Here is a 20747-nt window from a genome sequence, read left to right as displayed (position 1 = left end):
TTTCCTTTCCTTTCCTTTCCTTTCCTTTCCTTTCCTTTCCTTTCCTTTCCTTTCCTTTCCTTTTCCTTTTCCTTTCCTTTTCTTTCTTTTGATTTGTGAAACATTTAATTTTTTCTCAATTATGTGTAAACAAAAAATTAACATTTATTTTTTAAGATGATGCATTCCAAATTCTCTTTCCCTCCTTTCCTTCCTCCCTCCTTAAGAAGGCAAGCAATTTGACATAGGTTCTACATGTGCAGACATTGGTGTGCATATTTTCAAGCTTCATCAATGAAGACCTTATCATGAATGTTTTGGTCCCTGACCTGGAAAAGAGCAATTAATGGGTCATGGAAAATTAGAGTAAACCAGGAGAAGAGTTATAAAAATATAAGCTGCTCGTGAGTAGGGATTGTTTTATTCATTGTAATTGTATTCCCAGTGCTTTGTACAGTGCCTGGTTTTTAGTTGGAGTTTAATAATTAATTACTTGTTGATATACAATTAGCTTCAGTGAAAAGATCTGTGATATGGAGTAGCTAGATGGTTAAGTGGCTAGAGAGCCAGGTTTGGAGTTAGGAGGACCTGGGTTCAAATTTGTCCTCAGACACTTGCTAGCTATGTGACTCTGGTCATGTCACTTAACCCCAATTTCCTAGCCCTTACTGTTCTTCTATCTTAGAATTTATACTAAAACAGAAGGTAAGAGTTATTTGAAGGAAAGAAAGGAAGAAAGAAAGAAAGAAAGAAAAAAAAGAAAAAAAGGAAGAAAGAAAAGAGCTGTGCTATTTTACTAAAATATGGAGATCACATCATTTCCTTTCTTTGGATTTGAGGGATTATTTGCTTCTGAATTCCAGAGAATATCATCATTTTTGTTTTTTAATATGGGAACAACAGGCTTTTTAAAAACCGTATTTTCATTTCCTTTATATGGTGGATCAGAGCATAACTATTTCCCTATTCTATATGGCACAGAAACTAGAACTGGAGAATTCTGTTAGAGTTCTTCATTACAAAGGTTGGAACTAATGCCTTTTTCTACAATCTGGTGGCATGTGTGGCACTTCTCAGCCTGCATGCAAATGTTTTGTTTGTCTCTGAAGATAGCATTTGAGACAATAGCCTTGTGATAGGGGTGGTCATGCATCAGCAATATATTCATTAGCAATGTGGTAAAACTCTCCTCATAATACAAATGGAGGGATGCTGTGATTAGAATGGTCTTTCCTGGTACAGTGGCTTATGTTCTCTCAAATATTCTTGGCGTAGCTACTGCCTAACTTTCAGAGGAAGTTGCTTCTGAGAGGTCCCCTTCTTACTCCATGTCCCTTTTAAGAAGCACCTCTTCACCCTCATAAAAGCAAAAGTTTTCATCCTGATTGATAATATAACCCATTTATTTATAGGTTTATTTGTCTAACTTCCAAGACTCATCATATTTCCCAAATATAGATATTTTGACATTTTTTCGCCATTTATTAATTTAAAAAGAGATTTACCAATGGGTACTCTCTTGGGACTGAAGTTCTACTCCATATTTCCTTCGTGAGATTGGGGTGACTTCTTGATGGGTGTGTCTGTGGATTGTGAACTCTTTGAGGGCAGAGACTGACTTTTCTACTTTCTTTGTATCTTCAATGTTTAGCACAGTGCCTGGCACGTAGTAGGCATTTAATAAGTGTTTATTGACTGACTGAATACATGTTTCAAGCTGCAGAGGCTTTGAGTATGGACCACACAGACCATACTGGAGGTCAGAAGATCAGCCTAACTTAGGTCAGAGAGTTTCCTCAACAGGTTGGGCCATAGAACGATGAATTATTCAGCTATAGCAAATCAACTGGAATACCTAATTAGTTATAGGAGGGTTGAGATTTTATAGGAGGAAGGAGTACTCACACCAATGAAACGTGAGTCCTTGAAACCCTTTGAGGTTACTGCTATCACACAGGAAGTGCACAGTAAACGTCTGTTAAATTGTACTGAATCCAGAAATAATGGAAGAAATTTAGAATATTCTAGTTATTAATGTGTCAAAGTGGATAGAAAACTGGCCTTGAAGCCAGAAAGAAACTGAGTTCAAGCTCCCCTCTATGACACACTGGCGATGTGCCCCTAAGCAAATCACTTAACTTCTCAGGGCTATAGGCAACGCTAAGATTTTAAATTGCAGAGAAGGTGCCTACCTGCACTAGTAGAGAAAAATACTTCAATACTTGGGAATTGGCTATACTTATAAATACTTGGGAATTCTCTGTACTTATAAAATCCCATCTAACTATTGGTACCTCTTATTGTAAAATTTGAGTATGATTCATTGCGACGTAGAAGCAACTAGGTGGTGCACTGAGTAGAAGGCTGGGCTTGGGGTCAGGAAGATGGACGTTCAGGTCTCTTCTTAAATACTTACTAGAAGGATAACTCTGGTCTAATCATGTAACCTCTCTCTGTCTCAATTTTCTCATCTATAAAATGGGGATAATAATAATTTACCTCCCAGAGCTGTTGTGAAAATATAATGAGATAATATTTGTAAAGAACTTTGTAAACCTTAAGCAATATAGAAATGCTAATTGTTACTTGAAAAAGAGAGAAACTAATCCTTATTTACCTTCATAGTCTCTGGCTTCATATGTACTGATCTATTACATAGATTTAGTAGTCATTTTAGAGTTAGTCACAGAAATTTTCAGGAACTCTTAATCTTCATGATAAAGCAACCTGTTCCCTCTCCCTATCAGGGCACATTCAATTTGGATCTCTGCTCTTGAGTAAAAATTCAATCAGAAGAAGTACAGTTATGGCCTCTTTAAAATTGAGTATTTCTATGTTTTATGAAAAAATTCATAAGGAAAATTATATTAAAACATGAGCTGACAGCTAGGCTCCTGGTTGCTTAGCCAGTAAAGAAGAAGCTAAGGTACTCTGTCCTCTGAGTTTTCATTGTTTTATTGGCAAAATGGTAAATGGTGGCAGATTTTAAACTGATTGACTACCAATGTGTGATCTCTCATGGTCAATAGACAAAACCTTCATTTGTCCTGCTTGCACAATGGTTAATCAGAGGACAGAGAAGTGACTGGTACTTTCATAGGATTTTTTGAATCTATCTAAGAAGTCTTCCTTCACATAGAGGGACCATTTGGATAGCAGATGCACTGCTGGAAAAAAAAAAAAAAGGTCAGATCTGAAAGTCTTTCTTCCTCCAATTTTCTGCCTTAGCCACAGAGTGACAGGAGATAGTAATCAGCAGATATTCATTAGCACCTACTATGTGTTATATTCTATACCACTAGATGTAGGAAATGCAAAGCCATCTGAGATATGATCTCTGTTCTCTAGGTGTTTGTTTATAAAGTCTTAAATAAATTGCATATACGTGAAAAACAGGTACAAAGATTAAATATCACCTAGTCAGGGAAGATTTTGCAGAGGTATTAGATTTTATTTGGCCCTGAGGGACTGATAGAATTCTGTTGGAAAGGAGATAGTGGGGTCATTGCAGGAAGGACAAATTATATGAATAAAGGCTTGGAGAGTGCAAGGTATGTTCAGCGAACACAGTTTTAGCTGAACTAAGACAGGTATAGTAGGAAATACATTTTTTAAAAAAATAGGAAAGATAGGTAGGGCTTTAGACAACAGATGCCTGGTTAAGGAATTAGCATCTGTGTTTTTGTACAAACCTTGATCCAGCAAACATTTATTAAGTATTTACCTATTCCAGAGTGTTGTGTTAGGTGGTGAAAATGCTATAAAGTTTCAAAAAGACATGGCTTCTATTCTCATGAATCTTATAACCTAGTAACTATGAGCTATTAATAAATATTTTCCTGTCTTCTAAAATTTTATTCATTTAGAAGGATTTTCATTTGTCCTGAGTGAGTGGATAAGAGGACAGCCTCATACATGATTATTGTAATATTCTGAAAAAGCACTAGAGTGAAAACCTTGGAAATTGATATTTTTGGAACGGATGTTTTGGGAGACTTCCATTTCTAGTATCATTTCACTCAAGTCCCAAAGTATATCATCTAATCTTTGCTCATCAAATAGCTGCATTGTTGAAAGACCAGTAGAATTTGAACTATTATTTTGTACTTGAAAAGATAATAAGACAATGAATACTGATGAATTATAAATCAATATGGGTGGATTACATTAATCAAATATTATAATTATTATGTGATAAGTATGATAGCAAGTCTATATTTGTTGGCTGCATTTTTATGCCTTTCTTCTGATTAGCATTGGGAAAAATGAAGAGTTTGAAAATATTACATATTTTCTCCTTCATCTCTTCAAGTACTTAAAAATTTTCTAGTCATTTCAAACAGATTTTTATTTCTATTAAGAAAAATCAGGAATCAAATATATTTATGGGCTATTTAAAGTCTCCACTTTTTGTATTCCTTGCAGAGATACAGAATATAAAGGACTGCAACTCTCATTGGATCAGATCACAGCCACCAAACCATCTTTCTCCTATACCAACACCACACCCACCATAACTGATAACAGAAAGGGGAACAAGCCCCGCCTCTCAAACACAAAATCAAAATCCAGGACATCTCCCTACCCTCAGGTAGGTGAAAAAGTTGCTTCAGAGAGTTCTCTTTTCATCTGACTTGCTTTGGTTTCATGTTTGAGGAACCATGGAATTGATGGGAATGAGCCATCCAGCTCTAATATAATTGAAATTCCCATAGGTCTAGAAATTTTTCTTCCCACTATTGAGGTTTTTTTTTTAATAACCTGTTTTCTCTTAAGCTGTGTGACTCTCTCACTTTTCTGCTAGCTGAAACAAATTTCAGAGGGTTTTTATTTTTTTATTTTTTGTGAGTTTTGGTTGCATTTCTTTTAGCATAGTCTTACTTGGAGTGTAGCACATCCAGCTTTTTAGCTAAGTATCTTTCAAGTTTTATGCTAAAATATTTTAAGGAAGCAGCCAATTTGCTAAGGTATAGAAAAGCCAGGAGTTTGGAATAGAAAAATACTAATCCTATGACCAAGAATTAAAGGGGGAGCAAAATAAGAGACTTAGGCAGAGGATCAAGGATGTGATTCCCTGTGCAGTTTAGAAACAGATGGGCTGTTCATGAGGAAGAAAGGAGCAGAAAGGCTATTCCAGATGGTGGGAATGATCAGAAAAGTACCTCTGAACTCACTCATCTTTGTCAAGGATGTGGCTAGAAACCCAGAGGAAGTGCTATAGAAATATCAAAAGATAGTAAAAGAAATGGGAAGAAATAAAAGTCATGATTCTTTTCTGGTATAGAGGGTCTAGGCTTTGGCAGTATATGCCCAAAGAGTTCTTCTTTGCCCGAAGAACTCACTAGAGGACTCAGGATTCACATCTTTAAATGCCCTATACTCTGTGGCCCTCTCAATTTTTCATTTTATCTTCCAAGAATCATCTCTCGTTTCCAATGGCTCCCCTGAGCAGTAAATGCTAAGAGATGGTCTCTAAGGTTTTAACAAATAAAGTAACTTTATACAACACAAAACAAAGCTGGGTTTATGAGCTTTCCCTTTCCTCACCTTGTCACTTCAAGGCACTTCTTTTGTTCTGTTAACATCCTTTAAAAGAAATGAAATTGGAATGTCAGTGTTTCAGGAATGATCAGATCCTCATGGATAAGAGAGAATGTTATCTGATTTTTGATTGATGTAAACTCTGGTTGTGTTAGGGAGATTTAAACTTTCTATTGGAGGACCTTATTTCTATGATGTCTCTCAGTGGTAAAGAAGAGGACAATTTCTCATTGACCCTAGACATTGGGCAACATATGCCCTCGATTTTGGGGATTGAAAACATTGCAACTTGTATTTTAATTAAAATAACTATAAATGATGCTGTCTCATTAAGATAAAAGTCTTCAGGAAATTTCTTTCCTTGCTGTTTTATGCTTCTGTCAATGAATTTTACTCTCTCTTTTATAAATTTGGAGAATCTGTCCTACCCTCAAATATTTTTACCCAGTCCCCTTTACTTAAATTTAAGTAAAGGGCCATATAGGAAGAAAAAAATAGATTAAGAAAAACTAGAATAAAGAGAAGTTTGCTCATTGTCATATATTTTAAAAAAATTACAAATTTGGGACTAGAAACCAAGCTCCTGATTGCTAATCTAGTTGTATCACTGAGACTGTTGTGTGGTTTTCTTAAGAATTCAGTTTTATACATCTCAGATTAATGCTACCTTATTCAGATGACAAATGGAGTGCTTAAGATTTTGCATTCTTTTCTGCTCTTTTGGGACCACTATGTAGTGAAATCTGGTTAATCTTCTTTTCTGGTGAACACCTGTACACTTGGAATTTTTATAGTATGGTATATTTTCAGTGTTTCATAAAAGTGAATTGGGTAATTTAGCTGTTATGCATCTAATCAAAGCTCTCCTTCAGGTTTAGTTAATTCCGTAGATCATGGTATTAACGTGGCTCTAGGCAAGCCTCCTGCCATTACTATAGGCAAAACAACTGGGACATACAAAACCATATATACACATGTACTTTATAATGTTGAGATGAATCCTAGAAGGTGTCAACTTCTAATCTTTTATGCAAACCAGTAGACATTTCTGGGGGGAAAAGTATTCAATCTATTTTTCTAGAATATTCTTGTTTTGTTCAAGAGGTCCTTCTGCCTCAAAGTAGTTATCATTACTCATTGATTTCAGTATGTTATATACATCCATCCATATATATATATATATAATCAATAATCATTTGCCAAGCACCTACTATGTGCCATGCCCTGTGCTTGGCATTAAAGGTACAAAGACAAAAATACTGTTAAGGAGCTTTCATTCCAATAGTGGAGACAATCTGTACTTAGAACAGTTTTTAAAAGTTTGCTTTCATAATAATCAACAAACATTCATCAAATAACTCCAGTGAAAATGTACATTGTTTAATGCTTTGATGTGTACAAAGAAGTATACTGCATGGTTCTTGTCTTCAAAGAGCTTACAGTTTAGTTGGGGAAATAGGATTTATATGCACGAAAAATTAGACAACAACCAATACCAGGTGGTTAGTATAGAATGAGTACCATGTTAATGACTACTATGTGCCACATGTGGTACAGTAGTTTATAGGAAAGAGAAGCCACTTGGTGGTTAAGGAAGTCTTTATTGAGAAGTAATATTTAGAAGACAAGATTTCAGTAGGTATCAAGGGCAGAAGAAGGTATTCTGTGTGTCTGTGTGTGTGTGAAACAATATGGAAACATATAAAAGTATATTTATGGGAGGACTAGGTCAGCCTAAAAGGAGCAGAGAATTCATGTTGAGGACTTGTAGGAGATTAGATTGAGAAGGCGAGAAGATGGGGGCCAGATTGTAGAGGTCTTTGAATGCCAAACTAAGAAATCTGGACCTTATTATGTAGGCTCTGAGGTACTCGACAATTTTTGAAGTGTATCCTGGTGAAAGTGAACTTTCAGAAGAATTAATCTGGCAGAGGTATGCAGGAGGGATTGGAGGTGAAAGGAAATGCAATAAAGGAGACCAAAATATTGCAGTAGTCCAATGGCAAGGTGCTGAGGGACTGAATTTAGGTGACCAGAGCGGGCATGGAAAAAACGAGCAGCTCCAAGAACCAGACAAAGAAAGAAGTAATGGTATTTTTTATAGTCGACTTGGTTTAATTCAGAATGTGTTTCTAAAGTATCAACTGAAAGTACTCTGCTAGGTGGTGGGAATCTAAAGATAAAATAAATAGCAACCAGATAGTCCTTGCCCCCATGGAATCATTGTACTGAAAAGGTACAGATTTGTTTATATAGGTTATACAAGTAAATTCAAGGTAATTTTAGAAGCGAGAGTACTAAAACTGAGAGGATCCAGGAAAATTTCTACTTGAAGCAGCACCTACTCTCTTCCTCAAAGGAAGCGAGGAATTATAAAAAAAAAAAAAGAGGTGAGCAGGGATGGAGTGTTGAGTTGCAGTATAAACCAGCAAGCTAGTTTACTAGAAGTTGAGTATTTCAAAGGGAATAATATGAAATAAGTTCAGAAATGTAGGTGGGAGCAGTTACATGGAGAACTGATTAGAATTGGGAGACCAGATGAATGATCATGGAAGTCTTAACTCAGGTGGTGGTCCTGTGAGTGGAAAAACGATAAACAGTGGAAAAGGTCTTAAGAAAGTAGAATTAATAACTTGGAAGTTGATTGGATGTGGGGGGTGCTTGTTGAATGAAAAGATGGCCATTCATTCATTCATTGATGGAATTGAGTTTTTAACCATGTTGTTATTGCTAAAAACAATAACAACAAAAAATAAAGCCCTTTGTGAAGATCCACATTTTATTATTTCTTTATTCATAATCTCTGTGAGGAGGAGCTGTAATTTGCATTGAAACTTCTGCGTGGAAGACTCTTCGGATCCCTAGGATCCTAGGTCTAGAGTTACAAGGGTTCTTAAACATCATTTTGTTGAGATCTCTCATAAATAAAAAGGAGATCATTGAGATCCAGGGAGCTTAAGGGACTTATCTATGATCACACAAGCAGTGAGTGCCAGAGGCAGAATATAAACCTCAGCTCTCTGACTCCAGAGCTGGTCTGTTTTAACCAACAAGCATTTATTAAGCACTTGCTGCACATCAGACACTGTGCTGAGCTCTTGGGCTACAAAGAAAGGCAAAAATAGCTTCTATCTATAAGGAACTCATGCTCTAATAGAGAAGAAATATGAAAACAACAAGGTGCTTTCAAGATGTATGCAGAATAGATAGATGATAATCTCAGAAGAGAAGGCACTAGGAGCTGGAGCATTGAGAGAATTACCATGCTATAAAATTTTTAAAGTTCTCTGGAGGAGATCTTGTGTCTCTACAAAGCAGTTTACATGAGGGTGTGCAGATTCTGTGAATATTAACTCTGTCTTCAGACTTTTTCCTAAATATTTTAAGATCTTGTTTATTTTTAGGGATGATCAGAAATTTCTCCTAGTTCTCTGGGGAAGCATAAATACACCACACCTTTTTTTTGGTTGTTGTTGTTCAGAGAACATTTATTATAGTTTAATGTGTACACTCCACTCTTTAAAAACCAAAACAGCAATTTTCTGGTGTGATAATTTAATTCCAGGGTCTGGGGTAAACTGATGAATTTTCCTCTGTGGAATATGTTTGATACATTTAAGTGAGTGATTTCCTCACTTCTAAAACTGTGGTGTCAATTTCAAAACTGTGCACAGGGTCCCGTGTTATTGGTTGTTCCCTATATGCTGAGGTCCTAATGGTGACCCTCAAGGGACAACAACAAGCAGAACAACCCCCAAGATACTGAACTGGACCCAAAAGCTTCCCCATCTCCCACCTTATTATGAACGGATGAAATATTTGATCCTAAAAAGGCTCTTTCTAGTTCCAAAGGGCATCGCAAGAAGTTTCAAATGGGAAAAATGAAATTCTACCCTTAGTGGGGATCAGTTTTCTTTAGGATCTTCACAGAAACAGTACAGATTTTAAAACTAGGACCGTGTTTCAATGAGGAAAGAAGACACAGAACCAGTCATATCTCCTGGAAACCCAGGAATACACCCATTGGTATGAGCTTGCATGCTTTCATGCACCAAGTCTAAAAGTATAATGGGATAAAAGTTAGCATGTATTTCTTAAACGTGTAATACTACACTAAACATGACCTAGGAGTTCAAAAATGATGTCAGATTTTACTTTTATGAACGTTTTGACCAAAAAAGTAATGAAAAATGGTAAAGGGAGAAAATATTACAAAATGGCCTCTTTAATTGATGGGAAAACTTTGGAGCATTTGACAAAGGCTCTACTTTGTGTGAAAAGAAGCCATACACCCTGTGTGAATGTCCCCTGAGTCAAGTAGTCAAGGGCCATGATGTCTGGGCACATCTAGATGGGAGAGGAGGAGACAGACATTGCTGTTTGGTTCTCCTCATGTAGCCTACAATGCATCTTTTTATTTTTGGTCAGACATGCTTATTAGCACATGTAAATGGAGTACCAACTAGCATCTCTCTTTGCTCCTCTTCAGTTTATTTGTGGAAGTAAATGATGAGGCAACCTTTCATTCCCCATCTTGGTGTGATGATCCCCTTGGGAATGAGTTCAGACTTGATTACATTATGGTCTCTTTAATGAATGGCTCAATCAACTTTCCACCTCTGTAATACCATGGACAAGGGAGGTCAAAAAAGAAAGCCCTTGTTTTGAATGGTCTTGGGAAAATTTCTTGTAAGAAAGATTAAAGATAATTTTCAACAATTCTGCTCAGGTCTACTGGGTTGCACTAATCTACTTTTACTCCATCTGAATTATCTTGCCATTGAAAATATAGAAAAAGATAGAAAAAATAGATTCCGTCATCTGGTCATCATTCACAGTTCTGATCAAGAAAAAGTGAATGCATAGAACTTGCTTTCTAGCCCAATTTAATGCAAAACATTAATGTTTTTGACTAACATTATAGACTTAATTTGCCATTTCTTACTTTGAATATGTTTTATATACACAGTATGTATACTTATATGTGTGTATATTATTTCCTCAAATAGAATATAAGCTTCTTGAGGGCAGGGGCTGTTTTATGTTTGGATCCCTAGCACGTATACCAGGATCTGGCACATAGGTACTTAACAAATGCTTTTTGAACCATTAACTAGTTGTGTCTATCTCTAGGCCTGTGGCAGAGAGAAATGGCTCCCTTGTTTCATGTTCTTCCTCTGACACTCAATGACACTGGGACCTTAGGCGAGAAATTTCCTTATTTAGAGGTTCTTTATACCAGTAAAAATACAACTTCAGTGCCTATCCTTTTCCCTATACTTATGTTATGAAGACAAGGGCTCAGTGTTATGGATTTATTCACTTCAAGTATTATTAAGTGATGATTAGATAGTGATAGACTATGGCAAAAAAGTCATCAAGGCAATGAATGACTGGAAAAGGGAGTAGGTCATTTATATAGTGAGAGTGAAAGATACCAGGTAGACAGTTAGCATGCTAGACCCATGAAATGTTAAAAACAAAAACCCAACAATGCTCCAATCCTAAATTAGGAGCTCTTAAATTGGTATTTGTACATAGCTTGCAGTGAGTCTCTTTGGATGGGAAAAAAGATCTTTAAAAATCTTTATTTCAGTATAATTATCTTTCTAATTCTATGTATCTTATTTTATGGATTTGAAAACATTATTCTCAGGAGTCCATAGACTTCACTAGACTGACAAAGGAGTCCATAATATAAACCAAAAAATATTAAGAACCGTTGTCCCAGCATGAGACCTTTAATTAAGTACATCCTTTCCTATGAGAGAATATGAACAAGAATTGCATGGGATGAGAAGGTATGGATGGACCATCACAATCTGCATGGCTGGAGAGAATGTACATGATGAGCTCAGGGATCCATGGGAAGGATGATGGTTGGACAGTGATACTTGGTGGATTAGTGGCAATCATTTCTATATCCTCATTTCTACAAGTGGGCTGACTTCTTTAGCTGGTCAATGTCTTATGTATAATCTACAATGGCTTATGTCATTTGTAATATGTTCATGTAGACTTAACCTAAATGGTAAAGTTAGGAGATCAGATAGAAATGAACTTCTGTCTAAATCAAGTTACCCTTGTTTAAAGGAATGGCAAAAGGATATGGGTTGAAAAGAATAAGTAGGATGAAAAAAAAGATGACTAGTAGTATAATGGAATGAGAAGTAGTTATAGGTGAGAAAGAAGATGCACAGCCCATGCAGGTATATGATTACTATTACTCAAATTAGAAATTACTTATAAATTGCCTTGAACAGTGTTCCTATTGTTGAAGAGAACAATGGAGAGAATATAAAATCCTAAAGCAGAGAAACTGGATTGGAGTCCTGTGATTCTGAGCACTCAGCAAATCTTAGCTTCAATCTTCCCATTTGTAAAATGGAGCTAATAATTCTCTATCTGCTTCACTGGGATGTTGTGAGGAAGGTGCACTATAAACTTTAAGGTATTTTGTAAATGTGTTCTTAATAATACAATTATTACTATTTTTTAAGAGAAAGAATGGATATGGTCATCTTAATTTGTCATAGTACTGTTTATCTGTAGGATATGCAATTTATAATCTCGTTACTACACCTGAATATATAATAATCAAAGGTTTTCTTACATAAAGTTGGAGACATTTTAATTCGTGTTCCTAAAGTATTTTGAAGATATGCTTAAATCTATCCTGGTTATTGATTTTCCCCTTCTGTCATCATCTTACCAACTAGATTGTAAGCTCCTGGTATCCCTACAAGAGAACTGAGTGTACAATAGTATTTAATAAATGCTTCATGAATATATGAAAAGAATGAATGGTGAAGCAAAAGTGATCAGGTGACTGAGAAAATTCCTTATACATATTTAGTTCTTTACAAGGTTGCATGCCACTGCCAGATTAGTATTCCAAAGCACTGCTTTTAATTTATCATGTTCCTACTTTAGGACTTAATGGCTCCTCACTGGAAAAAACCATTCCTTAGCTTGAGATGTAAGATATTCCATTGCCTCACTCCCAACCTCATCTTATCTCACTTTCTTAAGTGAATCCAGTCTTCCAGACACATCAGATTGGCTTCTAAGTATGTCAGGTACTTAACTGCCAGCAAATCTTTATTTATGCCATTCTTTCTTACTACCTATCAAGATTTGCCCGTCATCCTCATTGAATAAAACCCGTCTTCCTCGAACACCTGATTTAAATGCTTTTATCACAAAGTTCATCACTGATGATCTATTATTCAAAGGAAAGATTTCCTTTTTCTGTCCATGCCACATAATTAGTATCGTTTATGCTACTTTGCTTTGTAGTTGTTTATGTCCAATTGGATTATAATCACTCTCCTTCCCAGCATGTGGTAGCACATTGTTTTGCACATGATTGGTAATCAATAAATATTTTTCTGAGTAAAAAATGAATGAATGGGTTTACAGAGCATCTGTTGATGCAGCATGTTCAGATAGATACTTTAGAGGCAGAAAAAATTACCACAAAAGTATTTCCTTACAAGAAGACAGTAGAATGGATACTCTAGAGGGGTGGAACTTTAATTTTTTTTCTTTTTATCAATATCAATTATTTAGCATTAATATCCCTATGTGTCTTTCACCAAGTAATGACTTAACAAACGTCTATTGAATCAAAGAAGGCAAAATATGTACTTGAAACAGTAGAATAAAAAGTTATCACAGGAGTATAATAAATATAGAGAGAACTTGTCCATACAAGCCACTGAAGTGTATAATATAGGTTTTTCTGGTGCATGAGATTATTAGTTTCATGATTCTAGGAAAGTTGTTTAACTTTTCTGAGCCTCAGTTTCCTTATCTGTTGCTATGTTTCCTCATAGGATTGTTGAGTGAATAGAATGAGATAATGTAGGTCATTATCTTCAAAAGCCCATTTTGGGGAAGCATAGTATCATATAGAAGGTGCTTAATATATGTTGAATTGAATCAATAACACTTTGCTAAGTTCTGTGGTTGGGCTTCTTGTTTATCTGTTGAAATAATATATGTAAAGAGCTTTGCAGAACTTAAAGTCCTCCCAAGGTACACATTCAGAAGAGAGGAGAGAGAAAAACTGAAAGTTATTTTTTTTTCCTTTAGAGTTTGCCAAGAGGGCAGCTCTAGCGACTCAATGGCTATCCTTTTCAACACAGTGCCTCCACAGGGACCAACCAGAAGTCTGTGGTTTTCAAATGTTCTTGAGCAGCAGGCCAGGTCACATGCACAGAGAATTAAAGGACATGCCCCAGTCCAGCAGATCAGGGCTGCTCTCCTGATGACCCCCATTATATCTTGATCATATCATCATTATATTAAATGCCTAGGAAATGAATAGAGAGAATAGATCCTGAATTACTTCTTGACCTTTTTACTAACATGCAATTTTTTATGTTTGATGGCCCTAGAAAATTTTATTGAGGTCAAGGTCAATGTTCCCTTCCTTCATGGTATATCTTACATATATCCCTTTTCTTTTACCATTTATTTTTATATATAACATAATATAATAATACATATGATTTGTTCTAAATCTGTAATAATTTATAATAAATCTGCTTATTCAAGAGAAGCAAATTCTCACATTAGCTATGTCCCCAAATCTATCTCATTCCTTTCCCCTTTCCTTCCCACCACTCCTCCCTCCCCAAGAAGGCAGGTAATATGATATAGGGTATACATATATTATCGTATAATACATATTTCCCTGTTCATCTTGTGAAACAAGACACATATTGTTTACACTAGAGAAAAATTCATGGAGGAAATAAAGTGAAGAATGGTATGTTTTGATCTACATTTCAACTCCATCTGTTCCTTTTATGGTGGTGAATATCTTGTTTTTTCATGAATTCCTTGGAGTTGTCCTAGATCCTTGCCTTGTTGCTAATAGTCAAGTTATTCACAGTTGATCATGATGCATTATTGTCGTGACTATGTACAACATTTTCCTAGTTCATTTAAATCTTTCCAAGTTGTTTTTTTGGTGAAAAACTTGTTTGTAATCTCTTGTATCCCTACTGTGGTTCACATCTTTATTAACTCATCCCCTTGATTAGTGAAAAGTTTCATTTTTTTGTCGGGGGACTTTCCAGGTATTTTGGTTACTATCACATAGACACTAAGTTTGCCTAAAATCTATAGAGGAATTATAAAAATTATTTTTCAGTGGTTTGAAATAGTGCTTTTCAGAATTCATCATTTCCTTCCAATAATGAGCTAAGCACATCTTTTAGATTTACTTACAGAGGTCTTTGAAAAGGATTTACCACATTTAAGAAAACATCCCCTGGCTACCAAGATTTGAAGGCTGAAACTTACTATTTAAGTGTCATCTTGAGCATGGCTAGAGAAGTAGAAAAGAATCGAGGGAATTTCGATGTCTAAATCCCAAGTAAGGAGAAATTATCCAATAGAAAAGAAGTGTTCAATAGGGTGTGATGTTACAGAGAAAGACTAGGGGAACTGGTGATTATAAAGTCACTGGTGATCTTTGAGTGAGTAGTTTCAATAAAGTATGAGTTATAAAAGCCAGATTTCCAGGGGATAGTAGGAAATGGATGTAATCAATATGGCTCACTTTTTCCAGAAGTTTGATAACAAAAGAAAGAAGAAAGATGGGTTAGTAGTAAGATAGGATAGGAAAGTATATGTAGTTTCTATATAGGTCTTTGGGTTTTACAAAATACTTTCAAAATCTGTGGGTTGAATAATGTAAATAGCAACTATATAGCTAGAAAGTGTCATGGCTGGGAGAGAAATACAAGTTTGGTTCTAAGCCAAATGCATTCCCTACTCTATTACCTTACCTCTAAAGAATAATAAAACACAGTTCTTGTCCCACTAAAGCCTGATGAATATTTGCATAGAGTGCAGAAAGAATATACAAGTAATAATAATACTATCCTTTACCACAGAAATGTGGTAAGACTATTAGAGAGATATGAACAAAATTCTGGGTGAATTCTCAGGAAGGAGAGAAATTAGAGCTGGAAGGAGCCTTAAGAAGTCCTCTTTAGTCCTCTAATTTCAGAAGAAATTGACCTGAAGAAAAGAGGCTCGTACAAGGTAATATTAGTAACAAAATTGAGATTTGAACTCTGGTCCTCTGATTCCAAAGTTAGTGAGAATTCTTTACCCACTCATTGCTATATCCAAGTGGACCCAGTTGACTACAGATTGGGGGTTGGGTGGGAAATCTTTTTAATTTTGGAGGGCACTAGAAAGAAGGTTCAACACAGATTGGGGTAATCTCGATGAATCACTTTTTTTTAACATTTATTAATATTCATTTTTAACATGGTTACATGATTCATGCTCCTCCTTTCCCCTTCAACCCCCCCCCCCCCCCCCCGCACACTCCCCACCCATGGCCGATGCGCATTTCCACTAGTTTTGTCATGTGTCCTTGATCAAGAGCAATTTCCAAATTGTTGGTAGTTGCATTGGTGTGGTAGTTTCAAGTCCACAACCTCAATCATGTCCACCCCGACCCATGCATTCAAGCAGTTGCTTTTCTTATATGTTTCCTCTCCTGCAGTCCTTCCTCTGGATGTGGGTAGCATCTTTACCATAAATCCCTCAGAATTGTCCTGGGTCATTGTATTGCTGCTGGTACAGAGGTCCATTACATTCAATTTTACCACAGTATATCAGTCTCTGTGTACAGTGTTCTTCTGGCTCTGCTCCTTTCACTCTGCATCAGTTCGCGGAGGTCTCTCCAGTTTCTAGTCCCCAGGCTACTGTGTGGAGGAGTGGCAAGAGGAGTTTGGCAGCGAGAGCATGGGTGGTAGATCAGAGCTCTGGAAAGTCTAACTGTTGCTGGACTTCTAAACAAACATGGGTGTGTGGGGTTTCTCTTTGTGTGTATGTGGTGTGTGTATGTGTGCTGCTGGGTTTGTGGAGGGGTGATGCCTCCTAATGGGTAGAGAGAATACTGAGGTGATGCAGTATACCTGTATAAAGGTAGTATTGGTGCCAGTCTTTTAGGAAAGCAATGATTCTTCAGGAGAGATAATGTGAAGAGAGAAAGACTCAAAGAGAAGGCACAGACATTTAGGGATAATTGGTCTTCCAGTTTCCAGTTTGTCTTCCTAGATACTACAGAGACAGAATTTCCTCTTGGGTAAAATTGGGTCTTGGCTTTTGATTTACACCAAGATTTTCTTTCTCAGAAGAAGAGCTCATTCATTGCGGTGTATCTTCTCTTACATTATAATCCATAGAACTTCTTCAATTTCTTTTTGCTCTTTTGCTTATATAAATATAAAATGAGCTTACTGATCATTTTCAATTTGTAATGGTCTTTTGTATTTATGTCTTTTGGTGGAAGGAGCTAAGCTGGTAAGCATAAACTAAGGGCTATCCGTCCTTCCCTTCCCTTCCTTTTAAGAACAACAAGCTTTTGAATCCCTAAAAATCATAATCCTAGACAATCAGTGTTTGAAGGGGCAGCTATAAACCAAGACTAATAATGTACTTCGGGGACAGAGCAAGTACCCAGTTATGACCTTTCGCCTGCCCTCAAAGCAATAATCACAGCCCGCCTTGGAGAGGTGTGGGGCAGATTCCAGAGATATTTATCTCTGCTGCCTGTGAGTTGTATTATCACAATTAGATAACCCATGTAGACACATATATTTCATGGTCATACATATATCCTACACATAAATGTAGTGAGAACGGTTTATTACAACAAAGTCAGCTCAATGAAATTTCATTATGGCTAAATTTATGGAACTGTTGCTGCTGCTGGAAGCAGCATTCTTCCATTCAAAATTTAAAGGGGATAGATTGTGCCTCCTTTGACTTTATAGAATAGGATTTCACTCATCCACCATGGAAGCCTTTCAAAGGTTTGTAAAGAGTAGGCCTTAAGCATCCATAACCAGGAATTCTCACATTTTCTTCTTAGATCATTCATTCGTTCTTCCTCATATTTCTTGAACATATTGTAAGAGCATTGCCTTGTGTTGCCCCACAAAGTCAAGATTGTGGTATGTATGCCTTAATAGATGAATATCTGTTGCTGCTCCGGGTTTTTGTTGTTTGTTTTTGTGTTTTAACTTTGATATCTTCTGTTTCTTGATTTAGGCAGAAACAATAGAAACATCTGCTAACTTTAAGTGAGTCTAAAAGGAGGCTCTGTATCTTGTTTGTTTGAAAGGGATTAGTTCGGTTTAGGGAACGTAAGTTTCCATTTCTTTCCTCAAAGTTATAAATCTTGTGGACTTTCCCTCCAGGTTTGGGTTAGGGGATGGGGTCGGTGGTGGCTGCCAGTTTGCCAGCAGAGTTGGAGCAGACCCTGTGCAATTATACTGCCAAGAGCAGCCTGTCTTTCTGTCTTTTCCCTCAGCCTCTGAATAAACCATTGAGAGACCAAATAAAGCTGCTCTAAAAGAGGTGGAGCAGGTGGCACCACCTGTACCCATCTCATTCAAGCCCGTCTAATCTGCCACTTAGTTGCGGGCAATCGGATAGTGACTTGGAGGACTGGGTGGACAGAGTGGAGTGCTTCTGGCTCATGCCCTAAGCCGGCTATGGATGAGGATTACTATTAAAATTAGTGCTACTGGTCATGGAAAACTGGGATTTGCCCAATTGTCTCTAGATGTTTTCGTATTTTCTCGACAGGTTGGGATGGACAGGCATTATCATTTCCACCCATGGGCAGGATGACCTCATTAGGATGAAATAATCATGGGTAATGCCTGTCTAAGAGAGTCTGAGCAAGTATAGCTTTTAAATCTTTTTTTTTTTCCTCACCTTTGGAAAAATGTGCTGTTGTTGGAGTTGCCTGTGTGTGTGTGTGTGTGTGTGTGTGTGTGTGTGTGTGTGTGTGTGTGTGTGGGGTTGGGGGGTTTGGGGTGGGGTGAGGAATGGATTTTATGGTTTTGGATCCAGTTCACTCCATTTGTAACCCTAGAGGAGAATCCCGATAGAGTTACATTGGAAGTCAATCTGGCCCTTGGTTCCAGATTGCCAATTCCTTTCCAGCTGCATATCACGTTGACATCGAATGAGATGTAGACCGTGCTTACTTTTTCTGTGAGAAAAAGGAGTGGGTTGAATCCCAGAGATGTTTTTGCTGCTGTGGGGGCTTGGATTAAGAAAAAGTCCCTGCTATTTCAAGTGGCTTTTGCAGTTTTCTTGGAATCCTCACATGTCTCTGCTTAATGAAATAGTTCAGAGATTTTGCAGGTAAGAATAGAAATGGACCTGATTCTATTCAGAAATAACAAAAATATAATAGTTTAGATAAAAATAAAGCAAACCTAAAATAATTTATAAGCTAAATCATAAACATAAACCGACTGTGAAAGTAATTAATATAGATATATCTTATGTTTGGAAAATTGGCATTGGTTATCTAAACTCAAGTACAAGAAGTCTCAACCTTTTATGTATCACAGATCTCTTTAGCAGTATGGTGTAGATGATGGATCCTTTCTCACAATAACGTTTTTAAATGCATAAAATAAAATACATAGGGCTACAAAGAAACCCAGTTATAATGCAGTACAGCTATCAAATGTTTTTAAAAGCAAGCCGAGGTTAAGAACTCTTTCTCTCAAGATACAGAAGAAATGGCTATGAAGCATTTGGAATCTATATGGAATTTAAGGGTTGGTCATTTGGCCAGTCATTTTGACTGTTATTTTGAATTAAAAATGGAAACCGTGTGCTCTCTATTATTGAATTTCATTGCTTTTGGAATGCGTGCTCTAGTTTTTCTTGAAAGAGATTTTTAAAATATTTGAATTCCATAGTGCTTTATGTAATGAATAGGTAGCAGACATTAATAATAATCTTAACCAATAAGCTTGTATTTTCCAAATTAAAGGTATTGTGTGATCTTGAGGGCACTCTGAATTATCCCTAGGCTTTCTTTTTTTATATAATATCACTATATTTTATTGTATTTTATACTTTTTAAAATTTAATTAATTAATTTAGAATATTTTTTCCATGGTTACATGATCCCCAGGCTTTCTAAATGGATCATTTAGATGACTCTGGATCTAGTTGTCACCAGTTGTTTATTTAAGGCCATTGGCCATATATTACTTTTAGTGAATCTTCCACTAAGGCACTTTATCTCATTGGGAAAAAGACCCTTAGTCTATTTTTTCCCCATAAAGAACAATATTTACTGCTTACTAATAATACATTTAGCAAATGATAAGCCTCTCTATACTTTAATTATTAAAATAGACCTAGGGAAAAAACAAAGATAAATTTCTTCCATTGTTACCATTTCAGTTAATGTCTAAATGCTAAACAATATCCCGGTTCAAAATGACTTGTATAAGATAAGCATTCACAATTTTTCTTTACTAAATTTAACCCCATTTACCTTTGTTGACAGTTCAGCTGCCTTAGAAGAGGCCTGTGAGTTCATTTGGCCTTTCAGATGACTAAAACAGCTTCTAGGATAGTATTTTTGAAATTCATTTTATTCTGACATTAGTTCTTCTCTTCTCCTTATGTTTATCCTTAAGGAACTCCTGGCAACTTCCAACGTGCTTCAAATGCTAAAGCAAAAGTCTTTTTTTTTTTTTTATAGTAAACATGACTCCTGTTTGAATGAAGAATCACCAGCAGTGGGGGTTATTTTAATGGACATGCTGTATTACTTTAATCTAACCCTTTCACCATCTGTTCTGCCCATAACAGTGAATGCAAAAAAAGAACATATTTTATGTTTCAGGGTTACATTAGTAAAAAGTAAGATAAAAGTGATTTAAAAGCATGCATATGTTCTCAGTACAATGCAGTCTGCATCTGTGATGTTTTTTCTCATGGTTAAGACACAAATCAAGGAGAAAGCTGCTCACGCCTGATGTAGTGAAAGTTTTCATGGAAAACAGGACTTTACCATAAGAGGGTTTCACTATATATTTTATAGCTAAAAATGATAAAAACTTGAATGAGCTGCCAGGAAAAAAAATAGATAACTGTAACATTTATTGTATGAACATCTGGCATTTTTCCCGAGTTGGGTTGTTGTCTCCGTATCCAGATGAATGCCGAGCACCTGACTACAACACGTTGTTGAGAGAAGCATGAATCTTAAACATATTATCTGAAAAGGAATGTGCATGGCAATACCTACTGCGAACGTTTTCAGGTTTGGGGCTCGATTAGAGGAAGGACCCAGCAAGGGTTGCCCAGAGCCAGTATTTTGGTTTAAAGTAGGCTCTTTGGGAAAATTTGCTGGGATTTCATGCCAC

General features: G+C 36.3%; 1 protein-coding gene across 1 annotated transcript in view; it reads left to right on the top strand.

The window, feature by feature from the left end:
* Positions 1–20747, top strand: part of SIM1 (SIM bHLH transcription factor 1) — a 75361-nt gene that overhangs the window by 40609 nt on the left and 14005 nt on the right. The window contains exon 10 of the mRNA XM_044675396.1: positions 4405–4570. Coding sequence (XP_044531331.1) covers positions 4405–4570 — 166 coding nt within the window. The remainder of the gene's footprint in view (positions 1–4404; positions 4571–20747) is intronic.

This window comes from Gracilinanus agilis, chromosome 4, assembly GCF_016433145.1.
Source record: "Gracilinanus agilis isolate LMUSP501 chromosome 4, AgileGrace, whole genome shotgun sequence".
Lineage (NCBI taxonomy): Eukaryota > Metazoa > Chordata > Mammalia > Didelphimorphia > Didelphidae > Gracilinanus > Gracilinanus agilis.
Note: the sequence above shows the minus strand (reverse complement) of the source record. Positions and strands in the feature narration are given on the sequence as shown.